This window comes from Carassius auratus, unplaced genomic scaffold (assembly GCF_003368295.1).
Source record: "Carassius auratus strain Wakin unplaced genomic scaffold, ASM336829v1 scaf_tig00033710, whole genome shotgun sequence".
NCBI lineage: Eukaryota > Metazoa > Chordata > Actinopteri > Cypriniformes > Cyprinidae > Carassius > Carassius auratus.
The window spans coordinates 13,730-32,822 of record NW_020526098.1 but is presented as its reverse complement, the minus strand read 5'-3'; the positions used below and the strand labels follow the sequence as shown (position 1 = coordinate 32,822).

General features: G+C 36.4%; 1 protein-coding gene across 2 annotated transcripts in view; it reads left to right on the top strand.

Annotated features, from left to right (window-relative positions):
- The window catches only part of LOC113081297 (LON peptidase N-terminal domain and RING finger protein 2-like), a 95,157-nt gene extending 77,758 nt beyond the window's left edge, over nucleotides 1–17,399 (top strand). Inside the window, exons 7-11 of one of the 2 annotated variants that reach the window (XM_026253372.1) lie at nucleotides 2,135–2,256; nucleotides 2,495–2,653; nucleotides 15,494–15,656; nucleotides 15,752–15,901; nucleotides 16,100–17,399. In XM_026253372.1, the coding sequence (XP_026109157.1) occupies nucleotides 2,135–2,256; nucleotides 2,495–2,653; nucleotides 15,494–15,656; nucleotides 15,752–15,901; nucleotides 16,100–16,258 (753 nt within the window). In that variant the 3' untranslated portion in view covers nucleotides 16,259–17,399. The remainder of the gene's footprint in view (nucleotides 1–2,134; nucleotides 2,257–2,494; nucleotides 2,654–15,493; nucleotides 15,657–15,751; nucleotides 15,902–16,099) is intronic. The other variant, XM_026253371.1, reaches the window with a different exon arrangement.
- The last annotated feature ends 1,694 nt before the right edge of the window (nucleotides 17,400–19,093 follow it).

Genomic DNA, 19,093 nt, shown 5'->3' with positions numbered 1-19,093 from the left:
ACCATTATTGAAAAAAATCATATCACAATACATTTTGATATTGAATTCAGCCCTAATCTGCAACAGGCTCATATTGGTTGATTGGTTGATAAAATCAGGAGAATAATATATTGGTTGGGGTCTACTCTAAAGCAGTGGAAATGTGTGGAATCACAAATCATGCTTCTCTGTTTGGCAGTCTGAGCCAAGAGAATGTTACCTACCTGACTGCGTTGTGCCAATTGTAAATGGACTTTGCATAAGTGGGTGTTTTTTTTAAATATGATTTCTTGATTTATTTTTACAAAATGATAAAGTATGAAACTAAAACTGCTAGTAGGTGGAGGCTAGTCACTGAATGAAGAAGTTAAGGAAATAAAAATATTAGGGAAAAATTACAGCTGCCATGCATCACTGTTTCATCCCCAATATGCTGTTGTAATAAATAATACATCGCAAATCTCAATATTTGGGAAGCAAGAAAAAAATTAAATAAAAACAGTGCAAATTTAATTTATCTATTATAACATTTATGTTGTTTTGCTGGCTTGGCTGTTTCCTTCTAGTCCAGAAATTTGTCAGGTTCTTCTTCAGGTGTCTTTTTTTAATTATATGATGTCATTAAATTGTCGTCTTGCCACCAGCCAATCACTGAATTACTGATCATGGTTTTTGGTATCGATACAAAGCCTCTTTTAAACCAACCCATGAACGCGCAATTATCTCAGATAATTTAATTCAGCCATACTTATCATCAAAAACAGGTGCGTTCGAAGAACAGAATTAGTCAGATCCTGATTAGCACAATGATATCATCATGAATGTGACATTTCATCTGGGATGTAATAAGTGACGTATGAAGAACGGGCACATGGTGAATTGGCATTTGATAACGGATAACGTTGTTTTACATTTAACATGTAATGATGTTAGTATACAGACATGATGTCTATGCATAACATATTGTCCTCTCCTCAAAGAAATGTATGCATAAATGTATAACTTGACAGTTTATGAGAACACAAGCAAAACTGTTTAAAGGGGGGGTGAAATGCTATTTCATGCATACTGAGTTTTTTACACTGTTAAAGAGTTGGATTCCCATGCTAAACATGGACAAAGTTTCAAAAATTAAGTTGTACATTTGAAGTAGTATTTCTGTTCCAAAAATACTCCTTCCGGTTTGTCACAAGTTTCGGAAAGTTTTTTTCGAGTATGGCTCTGTGTGACGTTAGATGGAGCGGAATTTCCTTATATGGGTCCTGAGGGCACTTCTGCCGGAAGAGCGCGCGCTCCCGTATAGCAGAGCACTGAGAGCACAACAGGCATTCACTGATCAGAGCGAGAGCGTCGCTAAATGTCACAAAAGGAGTGTGTTTTTGGTTGCCAGGGCAAGACAACCCTGCACAGATTACCAAAAGAGAAATAGCATTAAGGGACCAGTGGATAGAGTTTATTTTTACAGAGCATCAACGGAGTAGTGCAAGTGTTTTTGTTTGTTCCCTCTATTTCGAAGATGCTTGTTTTACAAACATGGCCCTGTTTGACGCCGGATTTGCGTATCGTTTATTTCTTAAGGATGATGCAATCCCAACGAAAAAGGGTCACGATCGTGTGTTGGAACCGCAGGCGGTGAGTAAAACTGCTTCAAATATCTCTGCCTCCTTGTTAGTGCGTCCCCTCCCATGCCGGAGACCCGGGTTCGAGCCCCGCTCGGAGCGATTCGTTGCTGCTGCTGCTTTCGTTCAGTTTCAGCCTCGGGATCTGATTCTGGATCATAAATAAACTTCTGAATCTGACTGTTAGCCATGGTTTGTTTTGGTTGGTTTTGTCCTCACGTAATGTCACAGCTTCCACATGCTCTAAACGCAAAAGCCTACTTGCTTGTGATTCTTTAGCTCCGCCCACACGTCACGCCTCCAGCCGGTCGTGTTTTTCCGGGAAAAATCGGTACAGACTATCTTTCTCTTATGAATATGATAAAACTAAAGACTTTTTGGAGTTATGAAGGATGCAGTACTACTCTATAGGTACTCAAGATTAACAGGATATTGAGTGAAAACGAGCATTTCACCCCCCTTTAATTAGATGATTTTAGTCACTGAGGAGATACTTGCTTTCTTATCCAAAATGAACACATCTTTCTGTTCTGCAGTATTTGGCCACTAGAGCATACAACAAAACTCTTATAATGGAAGAGTTATTGCAGCGCTACTTTTGTGATGAGCTATCAGAAAGGCAAAAAGTACATGAAGAGGAGTTGAAAGAATTGTCAAAGTAAGTGGACTTTGAATATAATGGTTTTCCTAACCCTTTTCTGGTCTTTATTGCACCATGTCTATACATACCTAGATTTTGATCACTTCTCAAAGGCTGGTATCTTTGTTATACCCTAAACAGTTAATGATTTATTTGCCATCTGTATAGTAAATGTTCCCTGTTTTTGTTGTCAGGACATTAGTATTGTCTATTGTTCATGTGTACATATTACATTTTTATATTCTTCTTGTTTCAGCTTGAACCAGGAAGTGCCCATCTTTGTTTGCACCATGGCATTTCCTACCATTCCCTGCCCACTGCATGTTTTTGAGCCTCGATACAGGCTTATGATTCGCAGATCTATGGAAACTGGAACGAAACAGTTTGGCATGTGCATTGCTGATGAACTGAAAGGGTAAGAGGCACTGAATCAATTTAAAGTGTGGGTCTACACTGATTTACTTAGGGTGCTTTCACACTAGCACTTTTGGTGCACACACAGGTTCGATTGATGTCAGAGTTCAGTTCGTTTGAATGATGTGAACTCTTTCTTCTGTACTCAGATGTGCAGCTGCGAACCGTACCCGAGTCCGCTTAAAAACGGTGATCTGGAGTAGGCTTCGTACCAAATCACGGAAGTGAACTGCTTTTAATGACAAATTATGTGATGAAAATGTGTGTTTGTGTGTGTGTTTCACTCACTTTCCTGATGAGCGTGACTGACGCGCTGCAAGCAGAGAGCTGTACATCTCATTTATTTTCGCTTTCAACGTTCTTTAGAACATTTTCAGTACATCCGTAAGACAGACGCAAGTGCCGTTATGTACCGAAGCTTTATAAACAAAATGAACAGTTCAAAAACGTAATGCATAAAAGTGCAGAGAGTAATGTTATGCATTTGCCGCCTTCTCCTGTGCTGTCGTTGCCAAGCAATGGGGTAAACAGCTGCTGGCTTGATGACACAAGCGAACCGCGGTTCGGACTCAAATATTATAATATGAACACAGTCCAGCGGGGGGAGGGGGAGCAACCGAACTCTGGTTCGGACCAGGCAAGTGATCCAAGTGTGAAAGCACCCTTAATAAGGAAATCTGTTTGGTATTGCAATTCAAAAGGTTAATACATCAAGTAACCCTGAAGGTACTCAAAAGGTTTCAGAAAAGCACCTTGTTATGGGATGAAATTAGACTCAAAATGATTAATAGATGCACACAAAAATATCAATGTACTACATCATATTCATACATGTATCTTATGAACTACAAACAAATGCCTTTCAATTTGATTCGGGATTAAATGATTGTGCAGCAGTTTTGTACATATACAGACATGTTTGCAAATAAAAATGTTCTGTTCTGTTTTTTTTTTTTATTATTATTATTGTTTGGCCCTATAATCTTCTTCCTACTCTCTCATTTGACACAAATCCAAATGCTTCCATTTCACAATGTTGGCTACTTGAATTTGAATGCTACAGACTATTATTTATTAAGCTTATGTAAACCTTCACATTAAAAAATTGTCCTCTTCATGTGCTTGACCCGAGCTCAGGCTGAACGGCACGGATTTTACTACGGGCTGTTTTAATTAACCAATATATCTAGATTCTATAGTGTATCTATATGTTTGGTTTAATGTTGTAAGCCTATATTATTATTATAATAATAATAATAATAATAAGTTGACTTGAAGAAAAAAAAAAGAAATTAAAGCTGCAAGCAGCGATGAACGGGCCCTCGCACCCGGGCTCACCGGCAGCGAGTGGCTTTAGTTAATAGGTGAACGGTGAGAAATATGCGTTTAAACTCATAAATATAAGTAGAATATATCAATGTTTATTTCATATATGTGCCAATCTTCCTGTTGCCAGCAGGTGGCACTATCATTATAATGGAATATTGGCCTTCAGATGCACTGTAAAAAAAATTGCCGTTAAATAACAGTAATTTTCTGGCAGCAGGGGCGCCAGTAAAGTACTGTTAATTTACCACTCTTATTTTTTAACAGTATTTTACCATAAATTCTACCATGGAAATTAACTCCACTCCCACTGCTTCAAACAGTTCGAGTTTTTAAAACTAGCATTCCTACAATGTTACCACTATGAACTTATTTCATTTGAGTCCACTGAGAAGGAATATTTCTTAATATAACGATGCAAACACTTAATGTGCAGTAATAAAGTAACTAAATACATGACTTTTACTCAAATCACTGCAGCTCATTGTCAGCTATAGCACACATGTATGTGCTGAAGAACTTAACGCAGAGATCATCACTGTATCAGCGACTCCACATTTACTGCCTTTACATAAAGCAGCAGAAAATCAGAAATTGTGGCTCATCATTGACTGAAGCAAAGGCTCTACTCTCCAGCACAATGGTGAACAACAAAACTACATTAAACTAAACGATTTCTCTTGTGCAAACACACATTAATACAGTCAAGTTCAGTATTTACTCTCATTATCAGTGTATGACTTTGCCTAGTTTTTTTTCTATGGATGTTCACAAATATTTTAGTTAAATTAACTTTTTTTTCATTTGGTAAATCTGACGTTTACATTTTACAGTATATTACTGTTTTTCCTTGACTTAACGGCAACAAACTGTAGAAAAACACTTTTTTTGCTGGCAACCATTAATTTACGTCAAGAAACAGTTGAAAAACAGTTTTTTACTGGCAGCAGGGGCGCCAGTAAATAACTGTTTTTCTACAGTTTGTTTCCTGTAAATTAATTACAGTTTATTACTGTTAAATTATGTTTCATGCTGTTTTTTCTTCATCTTAAATCTTTAACCCTTTAAACCCCACAAGAAAATCCTCAGTTTTAAATGAACACTTATAATGTGTGCACACTACAGAGTGTTAGAGTAACACTGAATCAGTGAAGTTAATGAGATAATTCGGTGATTAATTGATGATTGAGCATTAGTATAAACACCTGCAGAATCACTGAAGGAAAGGGAAACACAAGATCTACAAATGACTTCAGCCACAGGCTTAGATGAAATCAACTGAATAAAAGAATACATCAAATCTCTCAAGATCTGATTAAACAACTACTAAAACAGCTTCACCAGATTCACATTACTAACCAGACTGACTTTATTTCTGTCAGATGTCTACAGAAGAACTTATGGAGAGTTAAATAGGTTTAGGTGTTTTTTTTCACTACCATGATGGAGATCAGTGTTTACTTTAGTTGGGCTCTTGAACATGACTTTTCAACAACTAAGGTTTTTTTTAACATGCTATAACAATGTGTCTTTGGAACTTGTTATAGCAAAACAAAAGTACACAGAAGAAAAAAAAATCTGATATTGTTGTTTATATATTGACAAGAACAAACACTATTATTTCTGATCTAATCCCGTGTCTCTTCTCTTATTGAATATTGATACTACAGAATAAGAAGGAACACTTCTGAGCCATAAGTTATAAAAGACTGTTGAGAAAATTTCAATCATAAAAAAAAAAAAACCTTTGCTGAAATTTAGACAGAAACATCAAGAATCAGCGTATGAATCACAACAATGGTGACAATCCACAAAATAAATGAAAAGATCAGTTCTGAACATCACAACACATGCTACTAAAACTTAAAACAAATGCAAAATTATAAGCACATAAGAATTCAAGAAAATAAGTGAACAATTCAGGGGCATAATTTATTCATGCCCCAATGCATGCTGGGAGTCATGGATGAGTTTTATCCTGTGCTGGTACCCAGCATGCATTGCATCATAAACCTTTTGATTGTCACCATTGTTGAGATTAATATGCTGATTGTTGATGTCTCTCTTTCAGTGTTGTGAGGACTGCTGCCCAAAATATTTAAAGCTCAAAATTTCATTAAATCCATATCCAGATAATCACATTACCGTTCAATCTTATAAAATTGAAGAAACAAACAAAAGAAAAGTGTTATTCACTCATATATTTCAACACCAAATTATGAATTGACTATTATAGCAACAAGTCAGTCTAGTAGATCATGCTTGACAGAAACCGTCATAGTCACTTGACCATGAAGATTAATATTGCTGTAACAGATGTATCATAAAAATACAAATATAACAATGAAACAAAAGTTGAAGTACAAAAGTCAAGGGTCAGGAGCCCAACTAAAGCAAACACTGATCTCCACAATGGTGACGTCAGACGAAACAGTAACATTATCATCTAAATCTCTGTAATTCTCAATAAGATCTTTTGATCTTTGATCTCTGATCTGATAGAAATAAAGTCAGTCTGGTTAGTAATGAGTGAAGTTGGTAAAGCTGTTTGTTGATTGTTTAAATCTTCAGTTGATTTCATCTAAAGCTGTGGCTGAAGTCAGTTGTATTTCTTGTGTTTGTCTTGTTTCTTTTTTCTTCAGTGATTCTACTCGTTAACAGCAGCTGTTGATCATTGTCTGAATTCACTAATTAGTTTTCATTCTCTCTGTTAGGTGGATTATATTAGTAAACTCATGTGGAATAGTGAATGAGGGTGTAGGGTGTGATTTGAAACACAGCCGCTGAGTGTCGACTTTGAACGTTGTTAATTTACGATATATAGCAGCAGGCTACCTTCTCGAAAACGATGAATATTACCCAGAATGCACTGTTTTACTGAAAAACAGTATGTTACTGTCGAAATTTGGCCGTTTTTTTACAGCGATTTTTAACAGTGTGTGTTCAGGGCAGGATTTTTAACGAACATGTGAGGTTTGGGCAGGATTGGACATTTTATGCCTGAGTTACAACAACGTCCTAATTCATGGCGAAACATCGAAATTTGTCAGGCCGCCATGGACACGCCCTTTAACGAAACCTCAAGATCTTCGCAATTTAAGATCGAAAATGGCTTTAGATTACACTGACCAAGTTTGCTGTTGATCTGAATAAATATCTAGGAGGAGTTCGTTAAAGTACAACCCCTGAAAATGGCCAAAACAACACTAATTTTGCAGAGAAAATTCGAAATAACTGACTTCCTATTGGGATTCGGATTTCGTACCAAGATACTTTTTCGTAGATATTGGTGTGTTACATGTGTGTACCGATTTTTGTACATGTACGTGAAACATAGCTCGAGGTGCACTCCGTTTAAAGTGTATACGCACTCCGTTGAAAGTGTATAGGTGGCGCTATCGAGCCATTTTGCCACACTCGATGGAATATTGGCCTTCAGATCTGTTTAGGCCAGGACCCTTATCACACAAGTGAAGTTTGGGCAAGATCGGACATTTTATGCCTGAGTTATAACATCTTTTATTCCCATGGCGAGACATCGAACTTCATCACGGCGCCATGGACACACCTTTTAACAAAAACTCAAGATCTTCACAACTAAACATCACACAGGTCTTTAGATTAGACTGACCACAAAAAAGACATTGATGTCATAAAATTTCTAGGAGTAGTTTGTCGCAGTGTAAAATATGTAACTTCCTGTTGCCAATAGGTGGCGCTATGACTGTAACTGAATATTGGCATGTAGATCTGTTCAGGTCAAGAGTCTTATCCAACATGTGAAGTTTGGGGCAGATTGGACATTGTATGTCTGAGTTACAGCAACTTCCTTTTTCATGGCGAAACATCGAAATTTGTCAGGCCGCCATGGACCCACCCTTTAACGAAACCTCAAGTCCTTCGCAATTTATTATCGCAAAGGGCTTTAGATTATACTGACCAAGTTTGGTGTTGATCTGAATAAATCTCTAGGAGGAGTTCGTTAAAGTACAACCCCTGAAAATGGCAAAAACAACACCAATTTTGAAGGGAAAATTCAAAATAACCGACTTCCTGTTGGGATCCGGATTTCGTACCAAGAGAATTTTTTGTAGGTATTGGAGTGTCACATGTGTGTACCAATTTTTGTACATGTACGTGAAACATAGCTCGAGGTGCACTCCGTTGAAAGTGTATAGGTGGCGCTATAGAGCCATTCTGCCACACCCAGTGGAATATTGGCCTGCAGATCTGTTCAGGCCAGGACTCTTATCACACATGTGAAGTTTGGGGAAGATCGGACATTTTATGCCTGAGTTATAACATCTTTTATTCCCATGGCGAGACATCGAACTTCGTCGCGGCGCCATGAACAAGCCTTATAACGAAAACTCAAGATCTTCACAACTGAACATCGCACAGGCTTTTAGATTAGACTGACCACAAAAAAGACATTGATGTCATAAAATTTCTAGGAGTAGTTCGTCGCAGCGTAAAATATGTCACTTCCTGTTGCCAATAGGTGGCGCTATGACTATAACTGAACATGGGCATGTCAATCTGTTCAGGTTCGGAGTCTCATCAAAGATGTGAAGTTTGGGGCAGATTGGACATTGTATGTGTGAGTTATAGCAACTTCATTTTTCATGGCGAATCTTCGAAATTCACATCGAAATTCCAGGCCGCCACGGACACGCCCTTCAACGTAAACTCAAGATCTTCGCAATTTAACATCGCAAAGGCCTTTAGATTAGGCATACCAAATTTGGTGTTGATTTGAAGAACTCTCTAGGAGGAGTTCGTTAAAATACAACACATGGAAATGACCAAAATTACACAAAATATGCTCATAATATTAAAAATAACCGACTTCCTGTTGGGTTTAGAATTTCGCTCCAAGAGTCTTTTTTTGTAGGTATTGGTGTGTTACATATGTGTGCCAATTTTCGTGCATGTACGTGAAACATAGCTGGAAGGCTGTTGATTTTCTTGGTATAGGTGGCGCTGTTGAGCCATTTTGCCACACCCTCTTCTGAATCCTATATCAGACGAAAATTTTCACCAGGTTTGATGCGTGTGCAAAGTTTCATGACTTTTTGAGCATGTTAAAGCCCTCAAAAATGCGATTCATTCGGGAGAAGAAGAAGAAGAATAATAAATATAGCTGCAAGCAGGGATGGCGGGCTCAAGCCGTCAGTGCAGCGCCACCCCGGTGGCATCGGGAAAACTGTGCCCAGCGGGCATAAGCATTTACAGTAACCCTCTGGCAATCAAGTTTTAAGGGATATGGCAGTTAAAGGGTTAATCCGACCCATCTAAACTTTGAAATCAGATACACAGAACAATATATATAACTTTAGTAACACTTTATTTTAATATATATATACAATTTATAAGGTGTGCATTGTAGCTGACACCTAAATTAACACATTAAAATTGTTTTATGACTGAAAGTCTTTCTCATCAAATGCTATTGAGCTTCAAATTTGCTTTTGAGTCCATGTGAAAAAGTAGCATAACTTACATATGACTTACAATTTGTTTTAATAAACATTAAACATTCAATTTAATTGTGCATTATAGCTGTCATGTAGATGAACAATTACAGTTGTTTTTATGACTGTAAGTCATTCTCTTCAAATGCTACTGATGTTAGAAAAGTGTATAACAATATCACATGTAACTTTAGAGACGGTCCCTAAATTTGAGACTCTCGAATGTCCAATGTCAAGCCAAATTTATTATTTTTTACTTTCTTTTTTCTTTTCTCTGTGCCTGATTGCTTATGTCCTTTACCCGGGCTGATGTCCATCCAAAATTCAAAAATTCAGCCGCAAACATGAGGTGCGAGTGATCGCGAGCGCGGATGGGAGAATGGTGGATGTTTTTTTTTTTTTAGCAACTGGGATGGTGTCCCCTCTGGAAGTTGGTGCCCTATGAAGACCGCATACTCTGCATATAGGGAGTCGGGGTACTATCTGGAAGAGATATTCCTCAAACCGTCGTACAAGAGGAGGGGATGCTAGTCCTTCAAGAATCACTCAAAATATTCTGTTCATAAAGCCAATATATAAATAAATTCTTAATATATAGTATTCCACAATACATCATGCTATTCTAATTAAGTCCTTTTTTGGGATCTTTTACATCTCTCAGAACCTGACACATTGTAATTCTGAGAGTCCAGGAAAGTTACGGTTCTGAAAAATGGTGGCACTCTAGACTAAATGCTCCATTATAGTGTCACACCTAATTCTTCACTTTAATTATTTTGCAGTTTAGGTGTTTCTGTTCTTCTGACCCAGTAAGCATTTTGCTGTCCAGTGGTCATGTCTTTACTTTGTAATTACTGTAGTGATCTAATTTTGAATATTTCTCATGAAGATCTAATAATTTTGTTTTTTTTTTTCAGTCTGAGTGAAATGTCTTTTTTTGGCTCATTTTATCAGTAAAGGAAAAGTGCCTTTATAGTTTTTTTTTTTTTTCTCTTCCAGTCTTCACGGTCAACTACATGTATATCACACTCTTTGCCTTCTCTAGTGCAGCTCAACCAATTCACATCCCATTCGTCAATATTTGTGATCTCACAAATCCCGGAAAATGCTTGTTGTAGTCCAAACATTTTTTTGTTGTAGTTTTTAAAAAGTGATTTTTGTATAATTGCGCATGTTTAAATTTCATATATATATGTGTGTGTGTGTATATATATATATATATATATATATATATATATATATATATATATATATATATAATTAACCACAGCACCACCAAGTGGACAAAACCTTTACCATCCCCAACGTGTCTCCTACTATATATATATATATATATATATATATATATATATATATATATATATATATATATATATATATATATATATATATATATATAATTCAAGTGTACAGTTTACTTTTATTGCATATTGAAATAAATATTTCTGAGTTCTGTATCAATCTGTGTTGTTGTTTGTTTATTTTAATTTTTCTTAGGAAGATAACTGACCCTTTCCTTTGTAATAGATGTGCTTATAAACCAAGAACAAGCTATTTATAGCTGTATTTATAAACTGCTTAGTATTGACTATTAATGTTAAGACAAGGCTTTATAAAGCATAAACTGACTATTTACTAATGAGTGCAGTTATTATAAAGTGTTACCAATGCATTTACTAATGTTAACAAATTAGACATTATTTTACAGTGTTATCAAATCCTTAAATGATTTATAAGTTTTTTTTTACAATGATTTTATTAACCTATAAGCATTTGTGAAAGTTCTGCTTGCATTACAGCTTAGTCTTGATCTGTGAGCTGAACAGATTTACTGTAACATCCATGAGATTATGTAAATTCAAATAAATATCATGTCACAGGATGTCATAGGTCAGTATCAAATGAGTTTGAAATTATTATTTGCAGCACAAATAAGGTTTTTTAGGATTTTTAAAAATCCCTAAAACTGTCAGAAAAGGATAAGGCCTAAGATATTTCTATGTAAGTGGCTAAATGTATTTATGTTTTTATAATTATAATACATAAACTATGAAATTATACCAAATGTATAAAAAGTAAATAAATAAATATGCACAGACATTTAAAAAAAGCAGCCAAGACGAATGAGTTTCCTTTTATATATGTATAGATTAAAATTGAAGACAGAAGCAGGTAAATGCGGTCACTTAATATTCAAACCCAGTAGATCCACTTCAGATTTATTTCTCAAAAGTTTATATTCACGTGGCTGTTTTCGTTTATATTAGCCAAGCTATTATGTATTTTGAAATAATCTTGTCCGTGATGTGTTCGTTCTTACGACGAAAGGCAGAATCCTGCAGCTCGAGAGATACATGTTATTCTGCCAGTCGCGCTTTCAAACAGTCTTGCACACTTAAACGGGTCACAAACACCTGTATTTAGCTCGTGTTGTGTTATAATGGGTGTATTGTGTGCATGTATGGCAATAATTTTTTTTTAAAAGCTCTTAAACAAGAATAAATTCGTTTTATTTGAACTTGTGACACTGTACGCGCTGATCGGAGGCAGAGATTTCAGATAGGCAGCCCCAAATATTTCATTTTCACACAAACAGTTCAAAAACATCTTAATTTAGCTCTTGGTGTGCTCTAATTGGTGAATTGTGTGATATCGCTGCAATACTTTATTTTTAATAGCTATAAAATAAGAATAAACTCGTTTTTTCTGAGCTCATCATTCCACACGCTCCTGCTCAGAGCGTGATTCCTCTCTCGTGTTTCTCACGTATCACTGACCACACATCAATTATTAATGAGCCCTGACCTGATAATAATCATATATGTTGGTTTAGCTTGTCAGTGTGAATTAAATCCAAGTATTTATTTGTATTGTAACCGATTTAAAAGTGAAACCAAAATACAGTCTCCTCCCTTTTTTAGTCCGGGAATTGCACCTAGGGGCGCATTTTCTCTCAGACAATGGAAGTCTAAGCACACACACTCAAACAGAGGGACAGAGTTAAATGAGATGTCTGACAGTTTTTTAATTTTCTGTTATCCATACAGTGTTGTAAAGTCATGAAACTATGCATATTTACTCAGAATAACTTTTTTCTGTATGAAAAAAGGTTTTGAAGTGTTTGGAATTTAAAAATGCAGGAAAATTAATAATTCCATTTTTACTGTCATTTAAAAAAATCACCACGACAAAACCATCCAAGCTATCCAAAACCCATTCACAATTTAAGTTCCTCAATGTTTTTTCAACATGTAGACAAAGTTTGGTGTGTATAGTGTTACTCTCCTCTGAGCAGTATGCATTAATTCACAGCTAAATGTAAAAAACAATCCACATTCAAATCAAAATAGCCGACTTCCTGTTGGTCGTAGCTGATGACTGTGAAATAGAAAGTTGTCCGTCTTAATAAGAACAATTTTTGTACTGAGTTTGGTGTCTGTAGCTAAAACTAACCCCCCCACTTTTGACAAAAGGTGGCGCTATAGAGTGCCTCTTCCACGCCCTCTTATGAACTTTTGCCAGTGTCTAGCTGTCACTAATACTGATATGTGTTCTGAGTTTGATGAAATTCTAAGCATGTTATATGCCCCAAAATCACCTGAGAAGTATTCCAGTTTGACATATTGCCACGGCAACAATATTTTTAGATATCAATATCCCCCCAGCAGATTTATATCGGCTGTGTTTTAACATTATTCTGATGAAGTTTGAAGCAAATCGAGTAAAAATAAGATGCTGAATTCAAAGCATTTTGAAAATGACACACTTCCTGCTGCCAGTTGGTGGTGCTATAACTTTGACTCCTAATAGTCACATTTATGCGATCGACATCATACAATGAATAATCTGATGAAGTTTGATTAAAATCAGGAAATGTATGTGGATGGTATTAGACACTTCCTGTTTCTCAATTCTCGCCATAAATTCAACGCCTCGCTACGAGCAAACCGTTCGAGATATCAAAAATCCCCTGGCATCCCCAATGTCTTGAGATCATGTTGACTTAGTTTGGTGGCAATCGAGTAAAAAACCTATGACAAGTATATCAAATTCCAGAGCATGCGCTTTTTACATAACTCTAAATAGCTGACTTCCTGTTGGGCGGAGCCTATGACATGCAATACACAAGTTGTTCGGCATGATGAGATCTATATGTGTACTGAGTTTCATATTAATACGTGCAAGTATGTGTGAGCTATACATCAACATTTATGACTGTGTTCCAGGGGGCGCCGTAGATCCCCTGTGCCACGCCCGGGTCCCAACCTCTGCAGGCTCCTAAAGGCCACAGATTCCAAAGTGTGTGCAAATTTTCAAGAGTTTTTGAGTATGTTAGGGACCCCAAAAGCCCCCAAAACTTTGACGACAAATATGAATACTAAACCCTAAATAGCCAACTTCCTGTTGGGCGGAGCCTATGACATGCAATATGAAAGTTGTTTGTATTAATGAGTTCTATATGTGTACCGAGTTTCGTGTGTCTACGTACAAGTATGTATGATATATGGCCCTCCATATTCCAGGTGGCGCTGTAGAGCCCCTGTGCCACGCCCGTGTATCAGTCTCTGCCCGGCCCTAAGGGCCGCAGGTTCCAATGTGTGTGCCAATTTTCAAGACTTTTTAAGCATGTTAAGGGCCCCAAAAGCCCCCGTAATGTTAGAAAAAAAAAAATATAATAATAATAATAATAATAATAATAATAATAAATAATCCTAAGGAAAACAATAGGGCTCTCGTCCTCCAGGCTTGAGCCCTAATAATAATAAACAATGCAGATACAAGAGGGTCCTTGCACCTCGGTGCTCGGGCCCTAATAAAAAACATGGTAGGATATTGTCATGAAGTTCTTGTTTGACCAAATTAATATAAGCTTTTCTGTGTCTTAAGACAAGTTAAGTTAAAACCAGTTCAATATTTTTTTTTTTTTTATTTTTTTTTTTTTATTTCCACGGGCAGAGGAGAATAGCCAAACCAAAAAGAAACAAAGAAAGCAATGTAACATTCATAAAACTGTACACAAAGGAATGCGCATGTGCATGTGAGTGGGGCTGTAGTGCCATCTAGTAGTCACAGTCTTTCTTTAGCTCAGCTGTACGTGGATCGCAAGCTGTGTGTGTGGATTGGGCAAGGCTTAAAGGGCGGAACGAAAGTTTCAAAATTCAAATGAATCAAATAGAATCAACTCAGAAGAGATGTGGATGAATGCACACGCATGCACACGCCATCCCCTGATCCAAAAAAGCACATTTGAATCCCTAAATGCACAAATTATGATTTAATACAATCTAATACATTTGTATATGTCTCTATTTGAACAAAACATTAATGTAATTCTTAATTCTGCAGACACTGGTTGAAAAGCATTTGTTTCAATGTAGTAACGAACATTTGCAATTTTTTTAATCGTGTACACGTTAATGAATTGCTCTGGGCCTTGTTCATTAGTAGTTGTGTTTGTGTGGAACGTGTAGTGCTGTTAACTGCGAAAATGAAGTCTCAAAATCCAAATGAACTGAACAAGATCGACCTGACCTAGACGTCAAATAATGCACGCGTCACCCGATCCACATATGCATGGATTCCTTTTTGCATGAGCAATTTATGATATATTAAAGCAGAATAGAACATTTTTATAAAGACATCTGTATGTGGTTCATAAGATACATGTATAAAATGTATGCAGTACATGGATAATTTTGCGTGCATCTACAGTATTAATCATTTTGAGTCTAATTTCATGCAGCCTGTGCAATTGACATTTGCACAAAAACATATTACGATATTGATTTTATTTGAATATATTTTACAGCCATACATATTATCCAGAAAAGATTTGAGGCTGTAATTATTCCCAAAGGTGCTTCAGCTAGGTGCATAAAGGCCCCAATCTATATTATGTATGTTCAGCTCAATGATATCTATATGTGTACTGGGTTTAGTGCATATACTTTCACTGCTTTTGGTCCTAATTAGAAAGAAGTGTTAATGAAGTGCATACAATCCTGACATGGAGTTAAATGGCTGTGGTTTGTGATTGACAGGTTTGCAGACCATGGCTGCATGCTGGAGGTGAGGGATGTCAAGTTTTTTCCTGATGGGCGCTCTGTAGTGGACACCATAGGCATTGCGCGCTTCAAAGTGCTCAGTCATGGCCAGAGAGATGGATACCACACAGCCAATATTGAATATTTGGAGGATGAGAAGGTAAATGTATATTTTTGCATTCAATTGTAGTATGAATGCAAGAGTCCATATCCGTCTTCCACATTGACCATATATGATGTTGCATGTGTGTTCAGGTTGAAGGAGAGGAGTTGACAGAGCTCCTGAAGCTGCATGACTCTGTGTATGATCAGGCCTTGGGTTGGTTCACCACCCTTAAAGATGATATGAAGAACCAAATCATCAGCCACTTTGGGCAGCTTCCTGTCAAAGACTCTGATCCACAGGTGAATGTTTAGGCCAAATCATTCTCACATTTGTTCTAAATCATTGTTCATAGAGACTGGTTGGAGGCAAGATTACTATCATATCACACCAGTATTTAAAATTTTTGTAGTTTGGCTTTATAGGCAGGTTCATGTTGCAATTTTAAAATAGCAATCTAATACATTCAGTCCTAATGTTTGATTGTTCTTTTTTCTTAGGGTAATCCCAATGGCCCTGCATGGTGTTGGTGGCTGTTGGCTGTGTTGCCACTGGAAAACAAAGCCCAGCTGACCATCCTTGCCATGAACTCTCTTAAGGATCGGCTGGTCGCCATCCGCAGGGTCCTAATTTTTGTAACTCGCAAGCGGCCTCGATGATAGATGTGTTCTTGGTCTAAATATGTTTATCAAAATTAACCTATAGCTCGGGAATGCTGATTCAGGCTGGGGTCACTGAGGTTTCTTCAACTGGCTATCTTGGTCCGTCATTGCAGCACGCAGCCTTCACCAATTAGTCACCTGGGACATTGTTCAATAAAAATATTTGTATTCTTAATAGGTTAATTTAGGCTCATCAGTTAGTATTGGTGGTTTAAGTTGTAGTCATTGCTATGAGAGAGATCATTATTGCTGCCCTACATTTGGAAGTTCTCATTTAGTTCAGTTGCAGTCAAATCGTTTACCAGTTTAACTATAGCAAACATGAAGACAGTGGGAACTTTGTTTTTTCTTAAGCACCTTCGGTCCTTTGAAAATACCACCTCTGTTTTATGGTGAGATGGTGTGTACGACTGACCAAATGTTTCCCATGGGCTTGCAATTATCAATATGGGCCTTATTGAAAAAAATCCATGTGCTTCATATTGTAAAAGATGATTAAAGGAAAACATATTATTTAATATGACGTTCTGTAACCCTGCTTTCTCTGTATCTTTTGTTTCTTATATACATTTAGATGCCTAGGTCATTCAGAAACTTTGAATTCAGTCAGAAATGGCAACGCCCTGCTGATGTCCATTCAGTTTTCCACTTTTTAATTTAAAAGGCTGCACTCTCCAACCTTGAATACAGCCTTAATGATATTCAGTAACAACCACAGGTGTGTTTTTATATTTAAAGTGTCTATTTGTGATTTTTGTCTTGAATTTAATCTTAATTGGAAAAAATAAAAAAACAAAATAACATATCAGAATGAGTAAATTGTAAACTGGAGCCAAATTGTGTAAAGTCCTTCTGTAAAACATGTTTGAACAAGCACTGTTTTAATGTGTATACGGCGTGCAATGTGTGGATGGGTGGCTTATGGCTATATAACAGTCTTTATAGACAATAGGAGGCCTTTGAACGTTCAAACAGCTTTTTTTTTCCTTTTCTTTTTTTTCTTTATTCCTCATTCTTCTTGTCTCTGTGATATGCATGTCTTGTGTATGTCCGTTATCAACTTTTATTGTTCAAATTACTACTTAAATGCTGTATTTTTATTTTTATTGTGTAAATTTGTAAATCAATGTGAAATAAAACATTTATATTTTAAAATAAAAGATTTTGTTCTTTGCCTTTGTTTATATTACATAAAATGTTAAGAATTTAAATCATATTCGTTTTGTTTAATCACAATGTTTTACATGTATTTACATTCATGTGACCTCAATATCTTTCCTGATAGTCTGTGGAACTGATCAAGAAGAATGAAATGGGTGTGACCTATAAGGACTCTATACCCCGACTGCCATATACTGCTGTGTTCCACTTCAATTGTAAACATACACTCATGAACTTCCCTAAGAACTTCTACTCTGGTGAATCCTGAACATTATGACTGAAGGAGTGAGTTGACTTTTGTCACAGCAAAGCACACTTAACACCACCCTACACAAGTGTATATTAATTAATTTTATATTTAAACACATAATACTACAGTTTTTTTTATTCGCTTTGGTACTATTATCACAAATAAGGTGTACATTTTCAAAACTCTTAGTACAAAAATCCAAACTGATCACACTTGTAACAGCTAGTCATTCTTTCAAAACCTGATCTCATGCTTTAATTCAGTTGCACGTTTTCATTCCATATAATCATTGTTTCAAACACCAGATTATTGTAATATGTAATGAGAACATTTGGTTTAATCACCGAAACACAACAGTATGATCTTCTTTCAGTTTAGTACTTTTAACATTCAGTTCATCCAACGGCAAACAATGCAAGAAACTGGTTTCAAATCGGCCTTAGAAGTGCTGAAATTAATATGCTACAGTACAATTAAAGACAGATTACACAGTTTTCACATTAGGCAATACACTTTATATATATATTTAATACATTACCTAACATTTACATGATCTATAATTTCCAAAATATCCATCCTATGTGTAATCAAGTGAAGGCTCAATGAAGACATCCTCTACAATAATTTGGCCAAATTATTTTTTATTTTTCAGATAAAATTGTAACATAGGTATATTTTCTATAATGAAATTTAACTAAATGAGAAGAAAACATTACATTTTGTGCACACATTATATTAATTTGGATCAAGCCTGTCTTGAGCATTTGGCCATAGATTCTCATCCACATCACAATGAATGTTATCATTGTTCAAGCACCTTGGAAAAAACCTTTTGGCGTGGCGAATCCATGCTTGACATTGGTCTACACTAATGTCATCACATGCATCATCCATGGCCTGAGGGTAGCACGCTCAAGGGGTTGGCGATCATAGACCTTCCACCTCCATGCTGAAAAAAATTCCTCAATATGGTTGAAGAAGGGAGAGTATGGAGGCAGGTAGAGGGTCATGAATCGGGGATGGGCCTGAAACCATGCTTGAACTACCTCTTCGTGGTGGAACCTGACATTGTCCCACACAATTACATAGGTGACCCCTTCACCTTGACAGGCTGGCTCAATTTCATTGAGAAACTCAATAAGATGTGCAGCATTATAGGAGCCAAGTAATGGCCTACGTCCTACAACACCATCTCCAGCGATTAGCTGCGCACATGGAGATGTTTCCTCCATAATTTATATGTTCGTACAAACGCATTTTTATTTCTGTAGTTCTCAAAATCCATATACTGTATATTGCTGACAAACCAATTTAAAATCTATAGGTTTACCAAACGGTTCAGTGATTAACCATTAAGATCAGTTGGATTAAATAATAGACAAATGTATTTAACTGAACGAGAAGAGATGCAAATAAAAAGT